Source organism: Harpegnathos saltator, unplaced genomic scaffold (genome assembly GCF_003227715.2).
Source record: "Harpegnathos saltator strain DR-91 unplaced genomic scaffold, Hsal_v8.6 scaffold587, whole genome shotgun sequence".
Classification (NCBI taxonomy): domain Eukaryota; kingdom Metazoa; phylum Arthropoda; class Insecta; order Hymenoptera; family Formicidae; genus Harpegnathos; species Harpegnathos saltator.
Genome location: NW_020230412.1, coordinates 925,878 through 947,840, shown reverse-complemented (window position 1 = coordinate 947,840; position 21,963 = coordinate 925,878). Strand labels below are relative to the sequence as shown.

Here is a 21,963-nt window from a genome sequence, read left to right as displayed (position 1 = left end):
TTTATTTTCATATTCCTTTATTTCCTGCTTTCACTATTCCTTATTTATTTCTTTATTCGTTTTTATCTATTTATTTATTTATTCATGTATACATATACACAAACTCATGTACCGGGTGTTTCAAACCACCAGGGTCACCCGATTTTTTCGTTAACGCAACATTTTAGAGAAAAATATTTCAAACAAAAGTTGTAGAGCTTCAAAGGATTTATTTACTGACGCTATGAATTTGACCTTGGGATAGTCTTGAAAAGTCCAGTCAAGATCAACATAAAAATCTTAAATGGATTTCTTATTATATCATCTTTTTTTAGCAATTAAATTGAACAGCTTTTGTCTGAAACAAAAGTTGTTCAAATTAATTGGTGGAAAAAGACGGTGTAATAAAAAATAAAGGTTTCCATTTCAGATTTTTATGTTGATCTTGACTGGACTTTTCAAGGTGATCGAAGCAAAATACGATACAGAATCGTAATAATACCCTATCGGTTGTAACTTCATCACTTGCGAATACATACATACATACACACACACACACGCGCGCGCGCGCGCACAGAGAGAGAGAGAGAGAGAGAGAACAACAAATTCTGCCGACCTATGTCACGAGGTCAATGCGAAGCATTACTGACGGTTTTCTGTTTCTCTTTTTCTTTTTTCGTCTACTGACTAGTCCGCCGGCAGATGAAATCGTCTTCGATAATTCCGCGGTACAATCTTCGCGGAATCGTTTCGCAGACGGCAGTTTTATTTGTCTCGGCGAATGCGTACTGACCTTATTATACGCAACGGCCCTTTACGTACGTCCTTATTTCCGTGCAAAGTTCAGCACACGACGTCGTAGCAATTGGACGCAAGGGACTCGACGGGACGTGCCGAGTCGGACAGACGCTTTGCTCGCCTCGCAATCCTGCTCAAATTGAAATCTCACCGAAAATTCCCCGGTGATGTAATAATACAAATATACGCACGTAGATAGGTTTCTTTTAGCTACACTTTTCGTGCTGAGTTTCTTTCTAATAGTGAAACTCAAGCACGTACCCGTTTCATTTTGATCTTTCGACAAACTTTGTGTGTACATGGTACTGAAGAAAAAGAATCACAGAGACTTTAAGGGAAGATAATATACATCGAGAGATAAAAAAAGGCAAATTCCTAATGAATTTGTCTTTTGAAATAAATACTTCCCGAGATAAGTTGATTTTATTGTTAATATTAAGGTAAAAGTGCTCCGTCGTCAATTTTTGTCTTTTTAAATTGATCAGTAAAATTTTCTATTATTTCACGATTTAATAATGTAATATACATTAATAGAAAAGATACATTAATAGAAAAGAAGCCTTTTTTTTAATGTGGTCACAACGAATAAAACAAATGGATTCGTTTATTGATGGATAATATTTAATGAAGAAATTGTGAGAATGTTAAAATCATATATTCTTATTAAACAGCTTCTTGTTTTTCGTAATAGCTGCCGAAGTTTTTCTTTCTGGTTATATTTACGAAAATCGGTGGAATTCGCGCGATGGCAGAGTTTCAGAATTGGTTTATTAGGATTCGCATGTTCGAATTTTAATATTATTTAATTTTTTGAAGAAGCGACACCTAAGGTACATCGTGTTACATTTTATTTGATCTGTGAGCTCCCGAGAGACAAAGCCTCTTTTAACCGCCATTTGGAACAAATAAATTTTTTCCAATACAAATAAGTTTAGAAATTTTTTATAAAGTCCATCATTTATTTTCTCGATATCAACCACAAAATCAATCATCGAAATTATTATTGTTGTATATCATTTTGCGCTATTTATCGAGTATTATATCAGATTAGTTAGAAAGTATTTTTCGTATTAGACGTTAAACGTTCTAAAGCAATATGTATAAATAAATACCTGCTGTTATGGGTAGACTGTTCCGAAATCAGTTTCGGAAACTTTGGTTTTAATTATAAGTTGGTAGGCCTTAAACTAACTTAGATGCGTTCCGTGATTGATCAGCTGTCACGCTTCGATGTTCACAGCCATGTGCTATTTCTGTTTGCAAACTTAGTTTTAGCTACTAATTTTGTAATATTAGATAGAGAAATAGATAGATTTTTTACCAGCTGATCAAGATTAGCTGAGTGCAATTAGTTTCGCGAAACAATTTCTGTTAGTGTAGCGAGTGGGACATAGCTTAGACGTTCATGGCCATGTACTATTTCTGTTTACAAACTTGACACATTTTTAGCTACTAATCTTGTAATATTAGATAGAGAAATAGACAAATTTTTTATCAGCTGATCATGCGCTATTAGTTTCGCGAAACTTTTCGACTAATGGGACATAGCTTGGACGATCACGGCCAATGTACTATTTCTATTTATAAATTTAGTTTTAACTACTAATTTTGTAGTATTAGATGGAGAAACAGATAGATTTTTCATTATTTGTTATCTTGATGAAATCTCCTGATCGTAAAGTCGATCGCATGAATCAGCTGATCGATTACGGAACGTATCTCGTGACATCACACGTTTCACTCGTTTGCTCGCTTGCTGCTCGCGTACTCACCTCTCGATATCAGCTGATATCCATTGTTACTAACAAGTAACACTATCCAACTGTCATTCACCAATCGAAATGAAACTTTGCTCTCTTATAAAGCATTGAAAAATATTGAAAATCCGTTTGTTTATTTTTCCTCAAAATGCTTTTTGAGGAAAAATAAAACCCTTTGACTGTCGGAGGCAAATTGTACTTTGTGGGACAAAAATGCATTGACACAAAGTAATTTTGATAGTTATAAAACTCGGTATTCTAAGGTTTTTTCGGTCGCTAAATTCGAATATGATATCAAAATTTTTAAATTCATAATGGATCCACATACAATAATGGTGGACACCAATTTCAAAAAGTCAACATATTTTCATAAAATTTGGTATCCTAAAGTTTTTTGGATCACTGAATCCGAATATGATATCAAAATTTCAAAATTAGTATACCGAGTTTTATAAAAATATGTTGATTTTTCGAAATTGATGTCAGTCACATTTCGCCATTTTCAATTTTGAAATTTTGATATATTCGGATTCAGCAATCCAAAAAACCTTAGGATATCGAGTTTTAAAAATATGTTAATTTTTTAAAATTGATATCTGCCATATTGGATCCGCCATTTTGAATTTTAAACTTTTGATATCATATTCGGATTTACCAATCCAAAAAACCTCAGAATTGACCATCAGAGTTATTTTGTGTCAACTTATTTTTGTTTCACAAGATACAATTTGCCTCCTCAAAAAGCGTTTTGAGGAAAAATAAACAAATGAAAATAATTTTCAATATTTTTCAATGCTTTATAAGCAAAGTTTCATTCCGATTGGTGAGTTGGGTAGTGTTACTTGTAAGAGACAGTTAATAAGATGAAGCCATTTTCTGTGAGGTTTTACTTACAGAGCTCCCACCGCACCAGACGGATTAATTAGCTTATTTATTTTATCGATACCTTAAATTTTCTTGTGGTATTTGCAAAATAGTAATTTCCATTTAATTTGATCCAATCTACAATATCTGCACACGGTGGATATATCTCGAATCTTCAGACAACCCGTGTGCACGCGTGCACGCGCGCGTATGTTTAATTTTAACAAATGCGATGAATTATTATGGGAAAGAGAAGCGTTTCTGAGAGAAAAATTCGAAAATCAAAACTCGTAGTGTTCCAAGAAGGCAACAACATGGTATAATATATGTTTCCTGAAAAATCCCTCCAGGAGGTGATGGTGACTTTATAATTTAAGTATACACACGCAAAATGAACCGAAACATTTAAGGATCGATCACATCAGCACGACTGAGCAAATTTGCGTAAGCATTATGGATAAGCGTCAAACCAATCACCGCACGTGATGCCGGCAGATCGACTGCATACACTGTAATTGATTGCCCGAGGTAAGTTTGAACAGGCAAATTTGTCAGAAAATAAAGCCATCGAGCACAATCGATCGGTTCTGCCAGTAAAATATGCGAGCACAGTAGACCTGCACACACGCTGTACGCTTAGTACAGCCCGACGACAATATAGCACGCGCATCAATTATGGAAATACTAGCGGCGATTATGGTATTACGAGCGGTATTCAAGAGGACGGTTTACCAGCCAATGCGCTACATTAACGCGATTTCACCGCGTGCCTTCGTACGACAATGAGAGAACATTTCAACTGTTCCGCGAAAATAATAATTAATATTTATTTTTATCGAGCGATATTACGAAGACGAGTGAATTTCGCAATTTTGTAATTTATCATGTTGGATCAGTGCACGCACGAGAAACCACTGTTTCTTGCCTCGTCAATGTTTACACTTTGTCCACGCACGGATCCCTTGAGGGCGAAAGTCAACTTCGACAAGCCATACTTGTGGATCAAGAAAAATCAAGTGAGATATTAATGCAACATATCGACTGCTTTCCAGTGTAAAGCAGTTACATGTCACTTTTTACAAATTAGTTGTGTAATCGTTGATAGAAAGATCGTCTGACTTTTCGTGATGAGTTTTGGGACACATCCGTCTTGTCCGATAGGCGAATTCTGCTATTGGAGAATAAATATTACTGGTGTACGAATAAATTTCTGACATTCAGCGCTTGTTTTTCTCGAAATCAAAAACGAATTTAATCATTGAAAGAGAATTGACCAAAATCCACTCATCATTTTCTCCGTTTCGGATTATCGTGGTGTATCCATTTTTCATCGTCCGTTGCGATCTTCCACAAGAATAAAGAATTTTCCTTTGCTACTTATTGTAAAAACACTTTTCAACTCGATTGTTTTTTGCTCGATTCGTGCGACAGCTATTTTCATCTCTCCTGAATTTTAAACAATTCTTAATTGCTATGCGAGTTTTTTTACGTTCAGACTGAATTCTCGCTAGGCAACTCATCGTTTTCGCACGGAAGCTTCTAAAACATTCAGATCCATTACCTTGTTTAAAATATTTGAAAGAATATAGACACACGCATACAATATAATCGTCACCAAGAAAGGCACAAATGGATTTGTATATTTTCGCAACATTTTTTCTTCTTCTTGCTTGAATTGAATGAAATTTGAGATTATGTTCATCGCCCATTAAATGACGCGATCAATTTAGTTCAAAGTCAGCACTACATAACAGGAAAAGACGGGAAAATATTTGGTATTTAAATTGCTTTACTTTAATTGTTTTCACAAATAAAATTTCAAAAACTTGTTTTTGAAATTCAAAAAATTGTTTTTACAAAATTTGCCGGGTACGAGTATATAATAATCTTTAAAATTTTAATAAATAAAAATATTAATTTGTTTATCTGCTTTCATATTGTTTTCTCTTTTATGTTTTTTTTCTATTATTAGACATAATTATCATTTTATAAGTATGAGTACTTGCATATTATGCGTATCTTAACATATATAACGTTAAAACGAAAAACAAAAGAAATTTGAGTGCTAAAATATTAATACGATAAAAGTGTTTTCTCGTTTGTTATTAATGTACGTTTCATATTTACATTTTAAAAATACTTATGTTTGAAAAAATATGTTACATGTAAAAAAGAAGAACGTGTCATATGTGATATCAGATATAGACGACGAAAGGTTATTCTTTGCGTCAGAAGCAGATACATACATCATAATGGAAGACCATAGTTGCGATTTCATTGAAGATAAATCAAATCACAAAAATCGTGTACTTGTGATCCGGGTTATTATATTCGACGTCCGTCTAAATAAAAAAAGTTCAATGGTACAAGCATGCTTTTTATATCTTCTAATAACGCAAGTGGATCAAAGAGTTAACGAGTTTCGCACTCCGCAAAGATCCACCCGCTTTAATCGAGAACGTCGAAGCTGGCTGCTGTCTCCGTCTTCGCAGCTATGTAAAATCCTAGCTCGTACACGCGGTTGTTTACGTTAAATTATAATTGAAGGGCTTCTCACGAGAATGAGCCCAGCGACCCATTTGCGACCCTCTCGAGCTAATAAGCGTGATTGTTGATCAGTGAAGGAAGCTCATGGATACAACGACGATCTTTCGGGCGCCACGAAGAGTTGTACTTCTTTCTCGCGATTTTCAACGCGCTTGAAGGTAAAACAGAAAACGTGACGTAGTATCGCGAGAGAAAACGAAGACTCGCAAGGTCGCCTCGATACCGTATATCTGCATTGTAGAATACACAAGTTGTGTTCGTTCGCGCAATACAACGTGCATCCAGGCACAACCGGTTTGGCATCGGTTTTCACTTCTTCTGGCAATCGGCGATAGCGAGTTGCGCTTTGGGCCAAAAAGTGGCAGCATGATGCAAGCCTGCTCGAAAAATCATACTGTCTCGATCCGCGTGAATAACTTTATCCAACATATTTTTATTTACATACACTTAAGTTATATACTTAAGTCTCAAGCATTTGCGTATAAAAATATATTAAAAAATATATTATATATAAAATATATTATATATACACAAGTCAATATATATGTAATATATTACATTAGACACAGTACATATTGTATTAAAATAAAGTGTATTAAATTAGACTAAAGTTTTATTTAAATAATGAAAATAATAAAACTCTTAATATGATAAAAATTAAGTAAAAATAAAGTTTTATTATTTTGAGGGTTTTTATTATCAGGATCTTTTGAAATTTAATTGGAGTTAGATAAGAAGCTTCGGACTAGTTTAACTATTAAGTGCTTGCAAAAGTTTGTATAATGTTGAAATATAATAAATTTTTATTTTTATTGATAACAATGAGATGACATGTGATGATATTTTAATCAAAATATTGGGCGCGAGTCCTACTTCCAAACGGAATATCTCCTCGATTGGATTAAAACTTTATAGATGATATTGTTACGATATATGTAGTGATTATTTATCAAAGTTATTTTCGAGTTTTCTGTAGATGAAAAGATAAAAAATATTCAACCTAACCTAACCTAATTAAAAAAATAGAAAACTAGAAATTAAAAAATTAAAAAGATCAAAAGATACAAATAAAATGTATGTTGTAGGTTTCAGATTAGGTTAGGTTTGCTTTGGTTTATTAAATTTACATATTGTTAACATTAATATGCGTATGTACGAAATTCTTTTCATTCATAATTTTTTCTTTTTTTTAATAAAAATTAAAACATGAATACAAAAATCAAAAGAACTAAAATGTATAAAAATAAAAGAATTTAAAAAACATAAATAAAAAACATGTAGATTTTTAATTAGGTCATATTAGGTTAGGGTTAAGATTTAGTTTAGTTACTAAATATGCATGATGTTGATATTAATATGCATACCAGTTATTTTCATTTATTCCTTTTTTAGTTTTATCTCTTTTATCTTTTCAACTATATAGAACTCGAAGATAGAACCTTCATAAATAATCACTATATATCGTAACAATATCACTTAGAAAAATTTCAGTTCAATCGAAAGGGTTTCCCATTTGGAAGTATTGTACATTCTTGGTCGTTACTATCGATAATCTTTTGCCATCTTTCGGGCAATAGTTTGATCCTTCGTCGATAAAATGATTCATTTTTTAAGACAATCTGTTTGTCGATTCATTCTTGCACTTCTTTAATATTTCAGAACCGTACTGCATCGATCTGGATAAATGAAAGTCAGATGGGACGATATCCGGAGAGTACGCTGGGTACGACAGAAATCTTCCAAACCTAATAAGAACAACATTTCTTTAGTCGCAACAATAACATACCTGGCATTATCGTGAAAAAGGATAACCTTACGTCGATTCGAGGTTATTTGAGAGCGTTTCTCCCTCATGACTTGGTTCAAACGCCATGATTATTGACTGTAGCGGTCTGTTAAAGCGCTCCTTCTTGGTCTTATCAAGACATAAGAAGAACTTTATAATTGTGGATTGTCTTTTTTGCTGTGGATATTGATGATTGACCAGAATCAAATCATGACCTTTTGCGTTTAGAATTGTCAAAATAGATATATTTTTCATCGCCCACTAACTATTCGTTTTTCATAAAAAAAAATTGTTATTTTTTCAACTAGGATGTACCTTATTGTTGAGATCATAATCACAATTTCTAAACCTCTTAAACTATTGTACTTTTCACAGGCAGCAGCGGATACAATATTCTCGACAAGTTTTATAAATCAATCTTTTAGTTATTACAACAGTTCTACCTCGATTAAAGTGATAAAGCATAGGTGCAGAAGATGTGCTTTATCTGATTTCATCTTCAATCATGCTAAATGTGACATTTCGTTCAGAATTATAAATTATCAACCATCAATTCTGATCGAATACGGCCGATGTTTAAATACTAGAAAGCAACTTAAAGTTTAAAGTGACGACTAAAGACGCGCTACGAAATAATGTAAAATAACTCGTTTTTAAAAAGGAAACGCAAAAAAACTTAGAGTGCTATACGGAAAATGAGAAGCGACAAATTCAAGTATTATTGCGCGCTTTTAAGAGAATACTAAGAAATAGAGCGAACATTGAATAGATTAAAATGTAGTTGAAAGGAAATCATTGCTGTTGTAAAAAATTACGTCAATCGGTGCGAATAGTACTAAAAGAAAGATAATAATAATCTAATCGCAAAAAGTAATCACACAAACAAAAAGTCTGTTAATAATTACCGACATTCTGAATTGACTATTCGAAAAACGTTGGACATCGTCGAACCCTTAACTGCGACAAGTAACAGAAACAGATATTTACGTGTGTGTTCCAAGATAATTTAATAAATTTCATAAAGCGATTCCTATACCGAACTAAGAAGTGTCCAATATTACAGACTTTCAAAATAGTTAGAAGCATTATCGATAGGACCAAAGGACGTAATAAAAAAGCATTCCGATGTAAATCGTAATAAAAAAGGGGCGACAAAAGTTTATGCGAATAAGCTTACTATTTTATGAGAGATTAAAATTTGCGTTATAAAACTAACGCAATATCCACCCCCGTAGTAACTAGAGCCGCCTAAAATACAAAGCGTGAACATCGATAACCCAACATGGTGGAGAAACTGCTAATATAGCCGGAAATTTGTTTTCAGGCTAATACTTATCAGAAACAGTTTATGTCAGGGCAAGCACAACCAGGGCAACGAGAATCTCGAGTTCCAACACACATTGGTATGTACATATATTGGTTGGTATGCACATATTTTAATAAAATCGGAAGATTACATCCCCAGAATCAACAGAGAGTAGTCGCAAAAATAGATATCGTTGAATAGATACGTTGAATATAAGAGCTAGTCACCATGGTAAATAAGAAAAATTTGCGGATCAACCGTTAGTTGTACATTCCCACAAATCTCAAAATACAAACAACCTGTCATTTACTAAATGAAGTAGCATGTAAGAAATTAGTCGTTTGATTTGAATAAATCTTGATTTGAATAAATATTCACAGTCATATTCGAACAAATATTTGTTTAATTTTAATACAATTTTTTCTCAGTGTGGAATTTCCAATTTTTTATTAGATCATCTTTTTCTACCAATTAATTTGGACAATTTTTGTTTGAAACATTTCTTTATTTGCCTAATATTCTTTGAGATATTTAAGGAAAACTTGGTAACTTTTTCAACACTTAACTTACGATATTTCGTTAACTATTTGTCGGAAGAAAAAATAGTACTGGACTCTTTTTACTCTATTTAGTCTCAAGAATATATTGTTACAATGGCTCTAGCTTTGCTCTAACTTTTGTTAACTTATCGACCTCTGGAAATTTCAAAATCATCCAATTAACAAAAAGTAGGGCGTTATTGTAAAATATATTCTTGAGACCATTTTTTTCTAAAATGCTTAGTTTTCGAAATATTTCGCCGTCCCAGTACTTTTTATACATCTTGTATAATATATCCACGAATTAGAAAAAAAGCATCACAATATAATATATTATCAAATTTGACACATCGAGTTTTTCAGAACCAGCAAATTAGACTCCAAATCCACATGCGAAATGTAAATGTACGAACAGAGACAGCAAAAAAAAAAGTCTCGCGGAAATGGCTATACACAGCATATCTATGGAACAAATAATAATATATTATAACAATAATATATCGAGTTAAACAAAAAATAAAAAACAAGAATTAAAGGGACAGAATTATTACGTATAATACAGTTATGTGCTACGGTTATGTAAAATTTACATTAACAATTAATAATAAGGTCAACAGGAGCAATGAATAATAATGGGATTGAAATATACCTACCTGCTTATAACTGAATATTTTCACCAATCAACACAAATGTAGAAAAATACGTTAAAAATATTAAATTAAAATAAATCATTCGAGATTTTCACATACACACACACATACACACACACACACGCACGCACGCACGCACGCACGCACGCACGCATACAACCAAGTTGACCAATTTACGTAGTAAATTATCAGAAACTAACAAATAATTAGAAGAAACATCACATTTATTTTCTCTGTACAAAAACTTCATCATATCTATTACATCGATTAGCATAGCCATTATAGGCATAATTGTCATAGTAGCAATAACAATACTAATAAGTAGTAGTAATAACAATACTAATAAGACGTAGATGCATCAAATTATAAACGAAGTTAAAAATTATGATTTTTTATTAAGAACATATATATTGTAAAAATAAAATATTGTGTAACGGAAACGTTGTCATTCCGTTTTATATTTCCAACGGGAGAAGGAGCTACAACAAAATTACCTTTCATGTTCCTTCCCTTTGTTAGCGATGACAATCTGACAACATTTTCAACATCCAATTTCCAGTAACATAACACCAATAATAATAGTTGCAATACCAATTTGAGAACTTTAAGAAACGAGTAGACATTAATTCTAATCCTTTAACTACAAAATCTTTTTAGTAACATAAATATAAATTTCGATGAGTTAAGTGTTTTCATATTGCAAACGTTATTTTTATTCGTTTATTACTCACTGAGTGAAAGAAAAGAATATTTTACCACAATTCAACCAAGTTTAATCTTAGTTATCGTCCTCTAAGTATGTTAGATTTCTGTACTTGCATTAAGATTACTATATATAATAATAAGTGTAAGTAAGTAAAAACTATTCGTTATAGATAAAAATTTCGCGGTAAACATGTGCGCAGTCCACGCTGATGACGAGTAGAAAATTGTTATCGTCACCATAACGGTCCCCAAGATGGTTTAGTGCGTTGCAACAGGTTCCGTCCAACGTCATCGCAAACTCTGCAGATCAATTTCGCAAAATTCCCAGCAAGAGAAAAATAAGCAAGACTTGACGATTACGTAGCGATCGTGTTTCGTCAATGGTGATTAGCTTTCGACCATTTGTGTCCCGAAGCGCGGCCACCTTTATGACCGTATCTCTCGTCGTACTCGTGATGACTGCTGTGCCCATCGGACGCTTTGTGACCTTTCTTGTCGTGATGATGATGACCTTCGTCATACTTCTTGTCCGAACCATGATGACCCTGAAATCAGAAGCAGGCTCGTATAAACGCGACTGAGAAAACAGGCAAAGTGATTAACGACGCAAGAACGACGTTCAAGACTAGGTAATCATAATGAGCTCGATGAATAATGACCTCATGATGGCCGGCTTGTAGGTGGCCCTTCTTTTCGTGACCTCCCTTCTTGCCCTCGTGTTCCTCATGCCAACCGCCGTGCTTCTCGTGTTCTCCGTCTTCATGGTACTCGTCGTAAAAATCATGCTTCTTCTCGTACTCATCCTTGAAGTAACATTTCATATTAATTTACATGCACATGCACACGCACATACATATATTCATGCACATACACGCATTAATAAAAAAAAAGTCAGAAAGGAAAATTTGGTTTTAACATAAAAAATGTGTGTTATTATTATTTACTAACTATAAACCTAATAACAGCTGCTATGTCTAATTAAACGTTGATGCCGAAATAAATTAATTTAATTGTATAAAACTATGGTGAGATGAGTTATGACGGCGGAAGAATTATCAATTGCATCCTCGAGACTAGATATGATTTAGTGTTATTAAAAAAAACACTAGCTAAGTCGACTGCGATTACAATATGATGTCAATTGTGTCATGTGTAAAACTGTGTAATTTTTTTCTTAGATTTTTACATATAAATCACATATAAATATTAGACTCTAATATCGGCACAACATTCATAGCCAACGTTGGCCTACATTGTCACATAGTATGAAGCTGGCTTAATGTAAACCGTAACAGTGTTAAAACGCTAAATACGGGAACATCATACGGAAGCCCGGACATCACGAGTGGCAGTACCGAAGCCATATACGGTTTGATCTTATAAATCTCGGAAAGCTATAACATTCGTGTAAATATTTACTGCAGCTTTGGCATTACGTGAACGGCAATCACTATTTAAGCAACTACGAATTTCAACACGCACACGTTACTCTCTCTCTCTCTTTCTCTTTATATCTCTTATTTACACGCTGCTTTTGAAAGATAGCTCGTTATCTCGTTATTCGTTATATATTAAAAAAAAAATTCATTACCGTTGATCGTTTTAAAAAATAACTCGTTACCACGTTGTTACTCAAAAAATTACTTAAAAAGCGAATTGTTATAATTTCCGTTTCTTTTTCTCCTTCGTCAAGTTTTATAGATTTTCCTTTTACAAAAGAAAGGTTATAATTTTACCTCAATGAATTTCGCAACACACACGTCTCTAATAGAAGAATTATATTTCTTAACAATTTTCAGAAGATAATTCCTATTGGATTTTCCTATTGGATACCGAATGTATTTTGAAAACCATCGAAATAAAAATGTTGCATTTTTTCTTCCATTGACTGTATGAGTGGATATCTTACATGTACAAAATAACGATGAAAATAACAAATGCTGTTATTTAAAAAATGCATTATTGCAATCGTTACTAAGAAATGAAAAAATATAACCGCACTACAAATCATTATTAAAAAAAGATAATGTAAATAAAAGCTCATAAAATTATATCACATTGCTTCTTATAATACATATATAACAAATAATAATTTTGATAATTATGCAGTATAGGGGATGCACTTTCAATGACTTTGACCTTGACATATATTGTCAAGGTCATCACCCTGAATAATGTGCATAAGGTTTTAGGCAGCGTTGTTTGTTAAAAAGTTATCAACAAAAGAAGTTTCATTAATGGAACATAATTTTTCGACACAGTCTACATTTAACATTTAAAACCTGCAGGAGGTTATTTTAAAACACAATACATATAAGCGGCGGAGGAGCTCCGCCCTTCCTCCGCACCCCTTCCCCAAGAAAATCCTAATCTAATCTAACTTATTGCATCTTTATATATTGTTGAGCGTGAAAAAATCATGGCGTTCCTTCAAACCGTTTGAAAGTGGCAGTTGTTTATGTCAGTGAAGATCGTTATGCACGGCGATTTTTACGATGTCGAAAAATATGGAGCAAAGAATTTATTTGAAATTTTGTGTTGCAAACGAAATTTCGTTCACAAACGCATTTAAAATGTTGCAAAAAGTTTATGGCGATGATTGTTTATCAAAAACAAGTACGTTTGAGTGGTTTAAGAAGTTTCCAGGGGGACGAGAATCCGTTGAAGACGACCCACGCTCTGGAAGACCATCAACGTCAACAGATGACGCTCACATCGAGAAAGTGAAAGAATTGGTGCTCCAAAATCGCCGATTGACTGTGCGAGAGATAGCAACTGAAGTTGGAATATCATTTAGATCGTGCCAGCACATTTTGTCCAATATACTAGACATGAAACCGGTCGCATCGCGCTTAATTCCGAAAAACCTGAATTTTCTCCAAAATTTTCTCCAAAAACTCAACGAACGTATTCATCAGACATGGCCCCCTGCGACTATTTCCTGTTTCCCCTACTGAAAAAACCAAACCATAACGCGGACAGCGTTTCGAATCGATTGAGGACATCAAAGAAAAATCGCTGCGTGAATTGAAGGCCATACTGTCTGCCGCGTATGAGCGATGTTTCCAGGACTGGATCAAACGCTGGCATATGTGCGTTGCAAGCAATGGCGACTACTTTGAAGGAGACTATAAGAATTTTCATGATTGAATTGTAATTTTGATTTTTAAAAATAAAGTTCGGATACTTTTTGATCACAGTACTAGATCAAGGATAACTTCCAATTAGTCTTTATCCCATTTTTATTAAGTATCTGCAAATTATAGAAAAAAAATTGAAAACTAGTGCAATATAGGCAACTTTCCCCTATTTACTGAGTAGTTTTTACTCAGTATAATGAATATCATCCCTACTCTTATAAGTCCTAAGCCTTCTTCTCACATCTTCTGTATGATCACTTCTCCTCTGGGAAAATTATTTTCGCGACATCCTGGCGCATAGTACCTTCTTGAACACGCTGTGCTCCCCTTTCGTGCTGTATCCTTTCTGGTGCTTGCCCTCCTCGCCAAACTTGGCGTCCTTCTCGCCCTCTTCGCCATGATGCTGCTCTCCGTAATGACCACCCTCCTCGTGCTTCTTCTTCTCCTCGCCGTCCTCCACGTCGTACTCGCTCTCGTGCTTTTCCTTATCGTGGTGACCTTTGTCGCTCTTCTCGAACTCGTGGAACACCTTGTAACCCTTCACCGAACGCAAATTACGTCACAGTACGGAAGAATACGGCCGATAAATCGGTGTTACGAACATTTGCAGGATCGAGAGGTCTTTCTCGCGTAAACGAGCAATTGAAATGAAAAAGCGACGATGTGCCTCACGAGAAGCATCGTCGAGCTTAAAGCCGAGCTTCGCTTCCTCGTGAAAAGCGCCGAGCTCGCATCGGAGCGGCGCGTTTTGTGACACCGCAAAAACACCGGTTTCATGGCACAATGGGCGTGCGAAATCCTCGCTCGCTTTCCTAAAGAGGCGCTCGCGCGAGTCCGCTCGTCGCATAAATTTCCGCGGCGAGGGTGGCTTTCGTCGAAACGTAAAGCGGGATATATCGACAGCACATTCGACGGCGCACAAAGGGGTAATGGCTTATTACGTCGCTCGCAGAATACGGGATAAGACCAGTCTCGTGCCTCGAGGACAACGATCGCGCAAAAACGACCTCGCAATAAATATCTTCGCAGGAAAGCCAAGTAAGCCAAGTGGGAGGAAGAAGGGGCGGGAGGCCGAGGAGGACATGAGGATCCGAGAGGACGGAGGGAGAGAGAGAGACGCGTAGGGGCGAAGACCGTGGACGCTTATATTACGGACGATAAAAAAAGAGAAGATGTCGTCGACGAGGACGCCGATGACGACAACCTGGACGCGTCGATGTCGCGATGTTGAAAAGACGACGGGTATCTATCGTGCATACCTTATCGTTCTCCTGGCCATGCGAATCGTGATGGTCCTCGTGGTGTTTCGTCCCGCTACCTTCCTCCCGGTGTTTGTCGCCGCCGCCTGTTCGAATAAAAATGTAAATAAACCATCTAGAGACCAGGCCTGTCGTCGGTAAGAGGCCGCTCTCGTTTAACGAGCTTCTCGATTTGCGCGGGGAGTTTACCGCGGAGTCGTTTACCGCACGCGTACGGGAGTGAAAAATTCCCATTGTGCGCCCATAAAGCGAACGTACTCTCCTTCTCTCTTTTCCTCTTGCCGCCCTGCATATGATACCAAGGTCGCCTGCTTGTATATTCGGAGGTATCACTCCCCTCCCGGGAGCGAAATGGACGCATATCATGTCGGAGATGAGAATTAACTGTCCGCGCTTTCTCGATAAAAAGCGGTAATGCGCGTGAATCGCAGGGCATTGTACCCCCACGGGAAGTTTATTATCAAGTACGCTTGTGATCTTTTATCTTCTTGAACAAAAAGTGAGAGAAGGGACAAATTTATCTCGCGTTATCACGCTCGCGAGCATGTATGGAGTTTATCTAACAAAAATTGTAACAAAAATTCTAATAAAAATTTTTGACTCGAAAAGAGATTATAATACAATTTGCTATAATTCTAGAAGTTACTCTTTTTCTCTTGGAGTTGATGTACAAAATCTCCTTTACTTTTTTAATTGAGAGATAATTTTTCAAGAGTTAAAAGGATCGTAAAAGATATCTCTGATGACATGGAAGACGATTTGGAAGGTTCTTGAAAAGTCCTTTGAAGATATATGATAAAAAAGTAGAAGTTGCTATTTTAAAAATTAAAGTGACCCTCATGCTTTGAGAGGAATGAATTTTTTTAGAGGGTTATGTAGTTGCTCCTTTGAGATCCTAGAGACCATTCAAACCTTCGTTTTAAATATTTCTCTCACCAATTCTTTACTTTCGAAATAATTCGTGGTGACAATTAAAATGAGATAGCTTGCGTCTGTATTTCTGAAATTAAATAATAAATAACGAAATCTTAATTGAATCGCAGTTTTGGAGAGTATATAAAAACAAAGAGAGAGAGAAAGGGAGAGAGAGAGAAAGAGAGAGAGAGATAGAACACACAGCAGGAACTAGTTATTGGAAATTAAAATATAGCATATACACCTCCTTCAAAACAACACAGTGTTCAATCACGCTTCTAATTCTCTGGCGCGTATGAATTAACACGATCGTCGATGAATCCGCGTAATCCACCGAAAGCTTTGTCGGTACGATTAAATTTCCGGTTGTCGATGTCAAGAACGGTTATTTCATCGACATTTTCGAGCGCATGAAACGAAAACGTCGACGCGTATGTAAATATACAATAGACGATATTTATTCGAGTTTTTCCAGCACCGATAAATTCTCCACACACATCGCTCGAGATGTCGTTTTCTTTAAAAAAATTATTTATTTTATTATACATAATAATAGAAGGTTGTTTTGAAGGATATATACACTGTATTTTAACTTGCAACAATTAGATTTTGACGTGTGCTTTGTTTCTTCCTTTCTCTCTCTCTCTCTCTTTCTCTCTCTCTCCTTCCCTCTCTCTCTTATTCTCTTTGTTTTTATGTACTTCTTAAAACTATATATATAATAAAAGTCATTTATTTTATTATATATGCACCATTGAAAATTTTTGCACGAACAAGAGAGCCATGTTATTTCAAAAAATTACAAGCGCAATGATTGTAAATTGATACGTACACAAATAAATTAATTATTAAAAATGTGTTATTAAATTACCAAATAAATTACTGATAAGTCTCTATTATATATTATAAAAATATATTACTAAATTACTGACGTGCTATACCAAATATTTATTGAATTAAATTTTTATACAGTAATATATTATTGAATTATTAATATTATTAAATACTTTCCAGATATATCATACGTTAATATAATATTATTTAAATACATATTATTTATTTATTTTTATTTCTGCAACAAATAATATTTCTCATAATATATATTATTACTTGTCATTATTTTATTAATATATCACCGAAAAGAGATACATACCTCCGTGATGCGTGGCCTCCGCTTTCTGATCCTTAGAATAACGAAAACCGGCCGGAGCCTGGCTAACCTTTCTGACCGTTGCCAGAGCATCAAGAAGAGTCGCCAAGGTCAACAATAGCCACATTATCTTCAACATGTCGACACACGACGTCGACGACGACGACGACGGAGACGCCATTTCGGTACCGTTCCACGCGCGCGCACACGCGAGCGCGAGGAACAGGAAGCGCGTTCTGAGGATGTACAGGAGTAAGAGGACGCGGATAAGGACGAGATGGGACACTGAGACGTACCTGCGATCGCGGCGCGGATTTATTACACGAGCGCTTTCGACAGTCGCCCCCTTTTCCTCGTCATCGTCGGTCGGCGATTGCGTTTTTCCAGTCAACCGTTGGAAGAAAAGGACTTCTCTCTTCCGGATGAACTTTATGATGACGGATGACGCTGCATAAAAGCAAAGAAACACGCCTTCATCTCCTTGTCGTCGCTTTCACTTGTCGCGCTTGATCTTCGCAGAGCGAGAGCGAGGATAAAATCGCCAACGAAGCGCGACGTGCATATCTTGTAGTCTTCCACTTCTCTCTCTCTCTTTCTCTCTCTCTCTCTCTCTCTCTCTCTCTCTCTCTCTCTCCCTCTCTCTCTCTCTCTCTCTCTCGCTCTCTTTCTGTCCTTCTCTTTCCGCGCTCTCGGTCGTTAATTCTTTAGTTCGCGATTTATCGCCGTTGTTGCAATTTTGATGCATGATTTATTCATTCACCCGCAACTCGTTCGTGAATACCCTGACTCGCGAGTTTTTGACTTGCAAATTGTTAACGCGAGCTTCGTCCTGCAATTTATCAGAGTGCGCTCCTGATCGCAACTTGTTGGCGCGATTCCAACTTTGAATTCATTAATGCATTTCTGCACGACGCGCTCGCAAACTCGTCGACATAATTTTGAAAAACGCGTGTTATTAACCGAACAGACTTGATTTGTATTTTATCGGCACGTTTGTGACTGTGACTTTATTCCTGCAATTTTCTCCTGTCGATTATTATTTATCGATGCATATTCTTGCCGCTCACAATATTCCAACCATATTTACATCTCAAAGATTATTCTCGTCCAAATAAAAATCGAAAAGCAGTTATTATAATTATATTTAATTTATAACGTGCGCGTATAAAACTATGTCTTATTAGCGTGAGAACGACGACATTGAAGAGATCTCTTTTCAAATAGGCTTTGTTAAAATAACTTTTATTATTTAATAAAGTTAAACTTGCCAAACTTGTTCGGAATGTTACTTGCTAAAACTCCGCTTGTAATATTGCACAAATTGTAATCACAAATCTTAATATTGTATACTTTATATACCTATTTAATGAGAAAGAGCAATATCATATTATATAATTTATATATCATATATTATTGTGATTATAATTATGATTATATTTGTAGTACTTTATTAGTATTATATTATATTATATTATTATAATATTATAATATTAGTACATATAGTTTTATATTAATATTATTAAAATTTTATTATATTAGTACATCAATATATTTTCCTAAGTAATCAAACTTGTAAAAACAGAATCTGTTTGCTGCAGACTTAGTCGGCAGTTCGTTAGCAAAACTACAACAGAATCCGATGGTAAAATATATGACAGCAGATTGACGGCAAGAACCTGTCGTTTCAATGTATTTAAATAGAACACACTTTATTAATCATAATTAAGAATCAATGTACTTAATTATACCATACAATTAATGTACTCAAAAGATAAATGTATTTAAAAATTTAAATAAAGCTCATATTATATCTTGTAAATTAGACATGTTTTAATTTCTCATATGTAAAAAGGCAAGAGAACTACAAGTAACAATAATGAGAGATTTTGTCACTTTAAATGTAAAAAATCTGTAACGCGTTTGCGTTATTCTTAAAAAAAAAACTATATTTTAGTAGATGCGCGGAACCGCTTGGGTAATAACAAAATCTAAACGTTTAGATGATGCGAGTTCTTTTTCAAAACATTATATATTTTCCATAATTCGTAAAGATTGTGTTTGGGAGTATTGTTTGAGTATGCAGATTTCGATGTTATGACTTTTCGGGAAAGTGTCCCAATCTCCGGATTTCGAAATTTTGACTTTTTAGAAAAATGCATGTCCTAAAACATATTTCAAGTTTGTTTCAACTTAGAGTCCAGAAACGGCTATTTTTGTAAATACGAGGTTTCACCTTATAGCCGTCGATACACAACTCAGGCGAAACAATACCAAAACGATAAAGGAACAAACGGATGAGAAAGAGAACGTGAAAGAGAACGTGAGTGTCTCAATTACTGGATATCGGATACAGCCGCTAAGCCAACTCCGCGCACAACCATGGCTAAGAAGAGAAAAGAAGCCACCGTGTAAATAATCACTTTTACTCCAATACTTCCATCTCCCTCCCTCGCTCTCTTTTTCTTGAATCATCTGTTCCGGACTAATGCGAATTCTCAGCTTTCCGTTCACTCTCTTATCTCGTTTTCGTCATTGTCGTCATGGAAAATTCGATATAAGCCACATTGGAGATGTTTTAACGCTAATTCAGCATGATGAAATCCTTTTCCTTTCTACCGCCGACGTAATTAGAACTAATTCATATGAAGTTATTAATCCATGTACCGCTGAGACACCGTAAGTTGCACTGGCATTAACAGATTATATGCGTTCTCACGCATTTGCCTGACAATTCAAATGTTTCTTCGGCTTGAAATTATCGAATGCGCCAATGACACTTGAAATATTTGCGCAACCTTCTACGCGGTTCTCGTCACGCTGCGCCGCGCTAGGTCACGCGATTTCAAATATCGACACGAACCGCTGCATATTTCAACAGGTACACCCGATTTCTATTCCAATGTCACGGCTTACCGAGGACGGCGCTTCGAACAAGTAAAATATATTTGTCGCGAACTAAGCCCGAAAAGAGGGATCGCGATGCTTAAAAAATATCGAAATGTCGTGTCTGACATTCAATAATCTCCCTCGATATTTTCGCGTCGAAAAATTGACTGAAAAAACAATTCGTAGTAAGCGAAAAACAGATTAGGGTTGACAATGTCGAAATAAAACGTTTCTGATTTTATCTCTGAACGTTCCCATATAATATCTTTTTGTTTAATCTTCTAAAAATGTTGTTTATGTTACAAAACTTACCTAAAACTTACCTAAAAATAGATTAACTTAAAGTTCAATAATGTACATACATAGTACGCTCTTTTGTATCTATAACATATTTTCATTTAATAAAATTATTTAGTGAAAAAAATGAAGAATTAATTCATTACATAATTTTTAATAGTGTCCTGTAAATAAGATTCATATACTTTATATACTTTATTTTATATAACAATTTCTCTTTAAATCTGTGGTGTGTTTGTTACTTATATTAGTATTAACAATTCTCTTTAAATCTGTCGTGTTTGCTTATATTATTACAATTCTTTTTAACGTTTAATCGATAAATTTATAAATTAACAAATTTAGCTGAGTAAAAATAACTTTAATCTTAACTGATTCATATTTATAGAATTGTTGCTCTCTTTAGTATTTTATCAAAGATTGTTCAGTAGTACAAGCGCTAAGGGAAAGTAGCAGTAATACACCAACCTAAGATATAGAATAAACCAACATAGAATAAATTTTTAATACATCCCGATAAAAAGAAATCCAATGGATTCGGGAAATCGGAAAATTGAGGAAGCCATGTAGTCGATTCAATCTGTCCAGTTCATCTTTCGACGTGTACTCTATTTAAATAGCTTAAGTTTTGACAGAGACTTCACAATTCTGTTGTACGAAGATGTCAAGTGTCTAGAAATAGACGGAGTAATGTGAAAATATATGACTATTGTTGTGTATAAAATAATTTATATCATTATTATTGTTATTATTATTTTTGTTGTTTTATATTAAAATGTTTTAGGATTGTACATTCAGTATATCAATTTTGTTTGTTTCTTACTGTAAGGAACTTCAAAGAGAGCGTGTTGCGTATGCAGGATGTCTGGGGTCTTTTGGAAATGAAAAATTGTGAAGAATAATCAGATTAAACTAAAAAAAAGTGATATACCATTTTGCAAAAATGACAATAGTTGTTAAGTTATTAATGATTGAAAATGACCACATCTAGAGGCTCTTTTAATTGATAACTTGAAAATTTTCATATTTATTTGCAAAATGGTAATGGACTTTTTTGTTCAAAATGACCTGATCTATAATTATATGATGGCTATTGTATACAATAATAAATATGAGTGTATTAAACTTTGAATTCTGAATCTTGAACCTGTCGCTAGACACAATAGCCCTCATATAATTGTGGATTAGATCATTCTAAGGAAAAAAGTCCTTTATCACTTTGAGATAAGTACGCAAGTAAGTACGCAAATTTTCAAGTTATCGATTAAAAAAGCTTCCACATGTGGTCATTTTCAATCATTAATAACTTAATAACTATTGCGATTTTTGCAAAATGATATTTGGCTTTATTTCCCAGTTTAATCTGATTAGTCTTCACAATT

The 21,963-nt window shown here is 34.7% G+C and overlaps 1 protein-coding gene across 1 annotated transcript; it reads right to left on the bottom strand.

Moving 5' to 3' along the window:
* Window positions 1-10,972: 10,972 nt before the first annotated feature.
* Window positions 10,973-17,699, bottom strand: LOC105186977 (histidine-rich glycoprotein). Its single transcript, XM_011147522.2, has 5 exons — window positions 17,402-17,699; window positions 15,334-15,419; window positions 14,379-14,612; window positions 11,594-11,737; window positions 10,973-11,479 (listed from the first exon to the last, which is right to left on the bottom strand). The coding sequence occupies exons 1-5, from the start codon at window positions 17,577-17,579 to the stop codon at window positions 11,312-11,314; spliced, it is 810 nt and encodes a 269-aa protein (XP_011145824.1). The 5' UTR covers window positions 17,580-17,699; the 3' UTR covers window positions 10,973-11,311.
* Between the last annotated feature and the right edge of the window lie 4,264 nt (window positions 17,700-21,963).